General features: G+C 55.8%; 1 protein-coding gene across 1 annotated transcript in view; it reads right to left on the reverse strand.

The window, feature by feature from the left end:
• Positions 1 to 9,146, reverse strand: part of RGMA (repulsive guidance molecule BMP co-receptor a) — a 29,900-nt gene that overhangs the window by 2,789 nt on the left and 17,965 nt on the right. Inside the window, exon 2 of the mRNA XM_014585164.2 lies at positions 4,879 to 5,393. Coding sequence (XP_014440650.1) covers positions 4,879 to 5,393 — 515 coding nt within the window. The remainder of the gene's footprint in view (positions 1 to 4,878; positions 5,394 to 9,146) is intronic.

Here is a 9,146-nt window from a genome sequence, read left to right on the forward strand (position 1 = left end):
GAGAAGAAGGGATTGTGGCCGTCCCCCAAGGGGGTGATTTCTCACTTTCCCTCTGACTGCCTCTTATTTCTCTCTGGTCAGTGCATGCACCCTAGGGCAAAAACTTCTAAAATAAAAAAAAAAGAGGCCTGAGGATGGGAAAGGGGGCTCAGGGGCCATAGAACATTCTAGGATAACAAGCTAACAGGATAGTAAGAGCCAGGTGAAGGGGTCCCTGGCTTTGGGTCAATGATGTGCTAAGGGCCTCCCACCCCATCAGATCTCAGGGGTCACCACGCAGAGGTGGGTGTTGGTGGCCAGAGGGAACTGGGACCATCAACAGACCCCAAGAAGACCCCAGGTCAAGGAAAATCCCTCTTCTCAGCCTACTACTTACAAAGGAAAGGATATGGGTAGGACCTGCAGATGTCATGGTGGTTACGTCGTGGGACTCCCCATGGACGACAACGGATCAAGTCCCAGACCAGGTGGCTTGAAAACATGCCAGGCACGTGTGTGTGTGTGCGTGTGTGTGTATGTGTGTGTGTGCCCAAGATCCCAGAAGGAGAATGGAGACAGGACTGTGGCATGGTCATTCCCCAGGGGGTGTGATTTCTCACTTTCCCTCTCACTGCCTCTCTCTCTCTCTCTGGAGAATGCAGGTGCCCTAAAGCAAAAACCTCTAAAAAAGAAGAAAAGAGAGCAAAAGGAAAAGAAAAAGAATGAAAGATGCAGGAGGGTGGGAGCACCCAGCAAGGGGCCAGCTGCAGCCTGAGTTTGGGGGTCTCCAGTACTTCGGTCTTGGGGACCCATCCTCCATTAAAATGTCAAGAGCGATACTTTGTGGGATTGGTATTAAGACGGATGGGGCCTGGTCGAGTTCACATTACTCTGTTCTCTGACCTTAAAAGAAACGAAAGCCTTTCTGTGGGCCTGCAAGCCTCAGGCCCTGGGTGATGTGTGCTTCTCTGCAGGACAGACTGGCCTGGGCCTGGCAAGGGGCACCCTCTGCTTGTCCGCGGGGGACCGGGCAGATGCCAGGACACTGAGGCTGAGGGGCCCACGGAGCACCGTCCTGGGAGCCCTGACGTGCCCAGTTCCTTGAACATGGCCTGCACGTCCCCATCTCCCTCCTGGAGGGAGGCAAACACCCGGCCTGGGAGGGGGTTTCTTCAATGCTGTGGGATGTCAGGGTGGCCAGCCTAGCCACCCTCACGGAACCTGCAGCCTCGTACAGCGTGGGATTCCACTCCCAGCCCTTCTCGGGCCACTTCCCAGGGCTCAGCCTCCTCCTCTTCCACCCATCAGCTCCCTCCAGCGTGAGGGCCTCCAGGCAGAGGGGGGCCAGCCAGGGTGGTCTGGGCAGTGGGTGGTCGGGGCAGGCTGGGGGCTCTGCTCCTGCCTGCTGTGGTGCGGAGGGGGGTTCTGCTCTCCAAGTGCCATCAGTCTCCCTGGAACAGGAAAGGCTGGTTTCGTTCTAACCGCCATGGCTGGCAGACGCAGCCTCCTGGAAGGCTGACAGGTCCTTCACTCCTCTTGGCACCCATGCCAGGGACTCAACCGCAAGTCGCAGCACGAAGGGGGCCTGTCGAAAGCCCGGTGGCCTGCTGCCAACACAGCTACGGGCGCGGCTCCGCTCCTGCCTGGGCCGCCCCCCTGTCGGAGCAGCCCTGGGCTCTGCACCGGGCACGGAGCAGAGCCCGGTGTCACCAATGACAACAGTTACAGAGCAACAACGGTGTGCCCAGCTGGGTACTAGGGAACTGGTATACACGAAGGAGCCACACAGTTCCAGACCTCTGAGCTCACAGTGCGGTGGGGGCGCAGCCTGGGCAGAGGAGCCACGCAGTGGGACCGGCTAGAAAGTGCTTCTGGGAAGGGGAAGGCAGGAAGACCCAAATTCCTGGGCTCCCTGAGCCTCAGTTTCTCCGCCGGTAGAATGGGTGCTAGCAGGCCAGCAGGGGGCGTGGTGGTTATGGGACTGGATTCCCATGTGGTTGAATGCCATCCAAGTCCCTGACCTGGCGGCTTGAAAATCACACAGGGGCATGTGCAGATGCGTGCCCGAGCCCCTGAGAGCAGAATGGAGAAGGGATTGCGGTGTGGCCATCCTCTCGGGGGATGCTCTCTCACTTTACGTCTGTCTCTCCTGGCAACGCACACGCCCTATGGCACAAAGCTACAGAAATTAAGAAAGGGCGATAGCAGCACAGCTGGGCACAGAAAATGGGCCCCTGGGGGCAGGAAGCTGGCTAGACACCTGCCTGGGCTGGGAGCCCTAGGTCTTGAAAGCCCATGAGAGCAGAGGAAGGGCCAGGCCGGAAAACACCAGCATCAGGGGCATTGAACCAAGGGTCCCAGAGGAGACACCCTCATGTCGGGAGCCAGGCTTTGCACACGGAGCCTCCATGCTGGACCACAAAGCTCATGGCTACACAGGCCCAGGGTCGAGCCCCAGGGTCAGGCTGAGGGTCTGAGGGTCGGTCTAGACCCGCTCTGGGGAGCCAGGGGAGGGTCTCTGTGGGCAGGAGCAGAGCAGGCAGGGCGAGCCCAGTGGCTGCGGAGAAGAGACTGGGGAGTGGGTTACAGCGAGCAGAAGAGCCTTGAGGGCTGGGAGCAGGTGCCACAGCAGCCGGAGCCCCATGAACTCGGGGATAAAGACCCCCCTTGGCATCCCTTGCTTCCCCGAAGCACCACGATGCTCTCCCTGGCTCTGCCTCTAATACCGACCTCCCTCTGTCCTGACTGGGGACTCCCACGTCCTTCTTGGGCAAGCCCAGTGGGAGGACTTCTGGGTGGTCTCTCCAGGGCAGAACTGGGGTCCCAAGGATACTAGCTTCCTGCTACCCAGCACCTACTCCTGCACCCCACTTCAGGTCCTTGTCCTCCACTGTCCTGGCGGCTGCTGGGGACAACTAGCTCAGGGCTGGCACCAAAGAAGGGTCTGGCCAACATCCACTAAAATCAATGATGACCACACACATAACCGGGCGCTGGAGGCCTGGAAGAGCAGGCAGGGGCAGGCCAAGGGTGCTGGAGACTAGTCACTGAGGCCTCTCGCCCGGGCCCTGGGCCCCATCTGACCTGAGTTCTGAGACCCGCTTGGCCATCGGTGTTGTCCATAGCTGCGTGGACTCGGTAGAGGCTGAGTGACAGGCCACTGAGCTCTCCGGCTGCTGAGACGATCAGAGGTGGCCCTCGGTCACAGCACAGAGGGGCTGCGTGGTCACTCCCAGCCCTACAGCCTGGGAGAAATCTCCATGCTGGAAGAGAATGGGTCTTCCCTCTTTTTTTTTTTTTACTTTTTATGGAGAGGTTTTTTCCTATAGGGCGTGTGTGCTCGCCAGAGAGACCGAGAGACAGACGGAGAGACAGAAAGCGAGAAATCGCCCCCCAGAAGGAATGGCCACACTACAATTCCTTTTCCTCCATTCTCCTCTCAGGATCTTGGGCATGCACACACACGTGCCCGGCATGAGTTTAAGCCACCGGGTCGGGACTCGAACCGCGGTCGACTACATGGGAGTCCAGGGACATAGCTATTACGCTAACTGCCGATCCCAGGGTCTTCCCTCTTCACCGAGCTGTCCATGGCACCAGCATCTACCTTGCATCAGAGCAAGCCTTTGAGAAATGTGGGCCAAGTGAGCGAATAAGACAGAAGAACGAATGAATGGATCAGTCAGTCTGGCCCATGGATTGCACTGCTGTGCTCAAGGTCCCTGTGTGCTCATCACAGTGGTGTCAGGAAGGGGGTGACATCTCAGCATGGTGCACCCCTCACCAGCTCCACACTATGAACCCCCAGCCAGCAGAGTAGCCATCCAGGCTCCTTGACCACAGACCCCAATTCCTCCCTGGTCTGTCACCAGGCTCCTTTGTCACTTTTGGTGCTCCTAGCTCCTTGGTTCCAGAGGGGCTGACTCAGAACCAGCGGATGGCTATGTGACTGGACTCCCATGTAGTCGACCGCGGTTCAAGTCCCGGACCCGGTGGTTTAAACTCACGCCGGGTGCGTGTGCGTGTGTGCTCAAGATCCCGAGAGGACACGGAAGAGAAGGGATTGTGGCGTGGCTGTCCCCCCTCGTGGCCACGAGGCATCAGGGCCTGGCGCTGAGGGCTTATTAGGGCATCCCTGGGGCAAAGACCCCTTGTTTCCCACACAAAGGAAGGGTCCAGGGAAGGACCCTCTGAGGGCAAGCCAGGGCCATGGCGTCTGAGGAAGGGGGGAAGGATCGAGCCTTTGTCTCCTGGCTGTCCTCCTCTGGAATATCATGCCCCATCCTGACAGGATCGGGAAATGCAGAAGGAATTGCAGGGTGACCATGCCCTTTGAGGGGGCACTCACTCCCTCTCCCCGTCTCTCCATCTCTCTCTGGTGAATGCACCGCTCCTTCTAAAAATTTTTTACAAACGATCTAAAATAGCCCCTATTAAGTACATATGCTGGTTTCTTTCATTTTCAGTTTTGCTAGTACGTGTGTGTGCGTGCTGGAGAAAGAGAGATTTTGTACAGTGAGAAATCATGTCCCAGGGAGGTGGCCACCCACGATTCCTTCTCCTCCGCTTTCCTCTCTGGAATTTGGGCACCAGCACAGGTGCGTCTGATACGGTTTTCAAGTCACCGGATCCCCAACTCCAGTGCTTTAACCACCAGAATGCTGATTTTACACACAGCGTAGTGGGCAATGACCAGCAGTTTAAGAAACACCGTGGAGGTGACATGCAGAGGCGTTTCTAGATGGGCTGACATCACCACAAAAAATCTCCAACACATTCCTTTCCAAACCATGACCCGTTCACTGACAGTAAGAACATGGGTGCAGGAGGTGCCTAGGGGCGGAGTCTGCAGGGCCTGGGTGATGCGACCCGTAGACCCACCCTGACCCTCCGGCTTACCTTGCTGGTGGCGGTGGCCGCCGAGCCAGGTAGTACAGGTGTGTTGGTGACCTGCACGTTCAGGTAATTGTTGTCGATGAGGGGCCAGGCGCCCTGCACCTTACAGGTCTGGAAGCGGTCTGTGAAAGTCCTGAGGTGCGGGTCCCCAAAAAGGCCGCAGTGCGTGTAGTTGGGGGCGGCCGAGTGCTTGTGAAAGCTCTTCTCATAGTGACAGATCTCGGGGCTGTCCGAGCGCTCCTGGCTGTCCCCGGCCGGCGGGAGTGTGCGTAGGCGCGGCTGCGAGGTGGGGCCGTCCTTGGAGCAGTTGTGCTGGCTCATAAGGTCCTCTATGCCATGGACGGCCGAGTGGTAGGCCAGGTCGCCCCGGCAGGTACGGGCCGTCCGCCGCGTGCACAGGGCGTAGGTGCGTAGCGCGGCGCAGAACTCGGGGGCGTCGTCCGAGGCCAGGGCGTGGCTGCCCGACGTGGCGCTCCAGAACTCAGAGTTGCACTTGAGGATCTTGCACGGGGAGGTGGCTGTGGAGAAAGGGACAGACATGCCGTCACAGGGTGGGGTGGTGGGGTGGGGGAGCCCAGGGGTGCAGCATGCATCACACAGGGTCACCTTATTTGAGACCCTGCTGCTCAGGCTGAGCGCTTGCACAGATGGTCAAAACTTCCTACAGGTGGTCCTCAAGGGTGCAATCTGCCCCACTGGGCCGTCTAGATTGTTCTGCACGGCCGGCAGCAACTGAGTGGCTAGGCATGCAGAACAGCCTGCTGAAAGGGCTAGCCCAGAGTTCCCGGCCTGCAAATATGGGTGATCAGTGTTTTTGGGCTCAGGACTGTGGGTGCTGACAGGTCAGCCTTTCACAGCCATCCCCAAGACTTCTGGCAAGAGCAAAAGAAGTTTGGCAGAGAACCATGCCCCACTATTAAATATGGGTCTCCACTTCTGCTACTGTGTGACCCTGAGCAAATCACTTAACTTCTCTGTGCCTTGTTCAATTCATCTGGAAGAGGGGATAGGAACAGAGCCTGCTGGGTGAGGTTTGTAAATGTGAACTGAGTTACTATGTGGAAAGCGGTTAGGAGGGCCACAGCGTACAGTCAGAGCTCAATGACTGTTGACTGGTTTAATTATTTCATTATTACTAATACTATTAAGGTTTTTGGCATAGGGCATGCACACCCACAGGACAGACATAGAGAGACAGTGAGGGGGAAATTGAGAAACCACCCCTCCACACACCAGGTGGGGAGGGGAATGGCTACCCTGAAGTCCCTTCTCTTTCACTGTCCTCCCAGGATCCTGGGAATGCATGCACACACACCAGGCATGATTTTTTTTTTTTTTTGGAGAGATTTTCACTGTAGGGTGCGTGTGCTCGCCAGACAGACAGACAGAGACATAGAGACAGAAAGCGAGAAATCACCCCCCAGGGGGGATGGTCACGCCGCAATCCCTTCTCCTCCATTCTCCTCTCGGGATCTTGGGCACGCACGCACACGCGCCCGGCGTGAGTTTTAAGCCACCGGGTCCGGGACACGAACCGCGGTCGACTACATGGGAGTCCAGCGACATAGCCATTACGCTAACTGCTGGTTCCCACCAGGCATGATTTTTAAACCACCGTGTCCAGAACGCAAACCATGGTGGGCCACGCAGGAGTCCAGCCCATAATCACCAGGCTACCTGCTGGCCCCCACTAGTTTTATTATTAAAATAGCGCTGGTCATATTTGGGGAGCATCTTAGGTTAGGAACCCTCGGTCTGCTCTAACTTGTGTGTATGTGTGTGTTTGTAAGTTTCTGTTCATTTTTGTTAGAGGGCACATGTGCTCAGCGGAGAGAGAAATGAGAAAGCACCTTCCATGGTAAACAGGCTCACTATAATCCCCTCTCCTTCATCGCCTTCCTTTATGGGTTTTGAACACACGTGTCCGTGCGTGTACGCATACACACACACACACACACACACACGGCATGTTTCTCAAGCCGCTGGGTCAGGGACTTGAACTGCCCAGTTGGCCATGTGATAGTAAGTCAGCCTTAACCATCATGCCACCAGCTGACCCCAGCCTCTGTTTCTTTTTTGAGAGAATTTTGCTATAGGGCACGTGCTTGCCATAGAGACAGACAGAGAGAAAGCGAAAAATCACCCTCCAGGGAGGATGGCCACACTGCGATCCCTTCTCTTCCATTCTCCTCCTGGGATTCTGGGCATGGATGCATATGCACCTAGGGTGAGTTTCAAGCCACCGAGTCCGGGAATCCAACCACGGTCGACTATGTGGCAGTCAGCACCTCAACCACTGTGCCACCTACTGGCCCCCAGCCCGTGTTTTTTAAAAAAATAAGTCACTCGGAAATGGAAAATTGTTTGTTGACGATAACGCGTTCGTTGATGTCCTTGACTGAGCCAATATACGGTGTATTCTGGATGGGAAATCTCATTTCGTTTGCTGTGCTGATGTATAGTGAATGAATGTAAATAGATAAACTTCAAGAAAAAAATAAATAAGTCACTCATGGACCAGCAGGTGGTATGGTGGGTAAGGGCTCTGGATTCCCACATGGCTGACTGCGGTTCGGGTGCCAGACCAGGCGGCTTGCTTTCTCTCTCTTTCTCTGGTCAAATTAAAATAAATAAATAAAGATAAATAAAATAATTCTTTTTTCTTCTTTTTTTTTTTGGAGGGGATTTCACTATACGGCACATGCGCTTGCCAGAAACACAGTGAGAGACAGAGAGACAGAAAGCGAGAAATCACCCCCCAGCATAGATGGCCACACCGCAATCCCTTCTCCTCCATTCTCCTCTTGGGATCTTGGGCACGCACGCACACGCGCCCGGCATGAGTTTAAGCCACCGGGTCCAGGACTCAAACCGTGGTCGACTACATGGGAGTCCAGTGACATGGCCATTATGCCAACTGCTGGTCCCAAATAAAATAATTCTTTAAAAATTTTTTTTAAAAAAGTCACTCATAAACTTTGAGACCTTAATGGTAACTATCCAAACTGACAGGGGCTGAGAACTGAGGCTACATTTCCCACACTTCAGTCTCACCATGACCATGAGAAGCCTGCCCTGGCCTGGTCTTCCAGATTCTTCTGCACAGAATGCAGTGACCACAAAGGGCCAGGCAGGCAGACACGCAACGGGACAGAAGTTCCTAGAAGAGATCCCAGAAGCAAAGGGGCTGATGGACAGCTAGGAGGCCTAGCCTCTGGAGTCAGTGCCGGCAAGTAGCAGGTGACAGATTTGTGTCACAGGACAGTCCTCACTCGGAGAGTCAAAGCGGCGCGGCAGCAGAGGGGCAGACGGTCAGTCCACCGCAGCTCTGCTGCTCAGTAGAAGCGTGAAGGTGGGCAGATTCCTGGACCTCGCTGGGCCACGCAGATGCACGGGGACCTACTCACATGAGTGCGGAGGGGCGGAGAGGCACGGGTGTAACCCCAGCCAGGAGATTTCGGGAAGGAAGCTCGGTAAATACCAGTTTCGTGTTTCTTCGTTCTAGTAACTAATTTCTAGGGGAGGTCGAGCACTTACAGGCCCCTCCTTTATGGCGGCCCCAGGCCACGTTTTCTCCCTTCCACAGACAGGCAAACGGAGGCCCACAGGCATTTCACAGCTGTCCCCCGGGTGTCCCATGGAGGCAGGAAGCAAATCACAGCTCCCCACCCCAAGCTGAGTCCTCTTCCTCCCTCTACCTCCTATTTTTCTTTTTTTTTCGAGAGAGAGATTTTTGCTATAGGATGCATGCATTTGCCAGAGAGAGACAGAGAGGCAGAAAGCGAGAAATCCTCCCCAGGGGCATGGTCACGGCCCAACTCCTTCTCCTCCATTTTCCTCTTGGGAGGCACACGCACATACGCCTGCTGAGTTTCCATGGCCGGATCTGGGACTCGAACCGCATCTATGTGGGAGACCAACACCACCAGCTGGCCCCCCTACCTTCTGTACACCTAGTCCACAACGAGCAGTGCCCCACGGACAAACAAGGACAAGGATTCTGCCCTTGAGCAGGCTGACTGGGGAGGGGATGAATCCCAGGACAGCACGGGCGGGCGCGGAGCAGAAGCCAGAGAAACGGAGTGTTGTAATGACTGCCCTGTGCTCTCCCAGTCTTTGCGGGTGACTCCCTCTGGGTTGGGTTGAGTAAACAGGCAGGACCTTTTGTTTTTAAGGGAGAGATTTTTGCTATAGGGCGTGTGCGCTTGCCGGAGAGAGACACAAGGCGAGAAATCACCCAGCCACGCCGCAATCCCTTCTCAATCCTCTTC

This window comes from Tupaia chinensis, unplaced genomic scaffold (assembly GCF_000334495.1).
Source record: "Tupaia chinensis unplaced genomic scaffold, TupChi_1.0 Scaffold000078_1, whole genome shotgun sequence".
Classification (NCBI taxonomy): domain Eukaryota; kingdom Metazoa; phylum Chordata; class Mammalia; order Scandentia; family Tupaiidae; genus Tupaia; species Tupaia belangeri.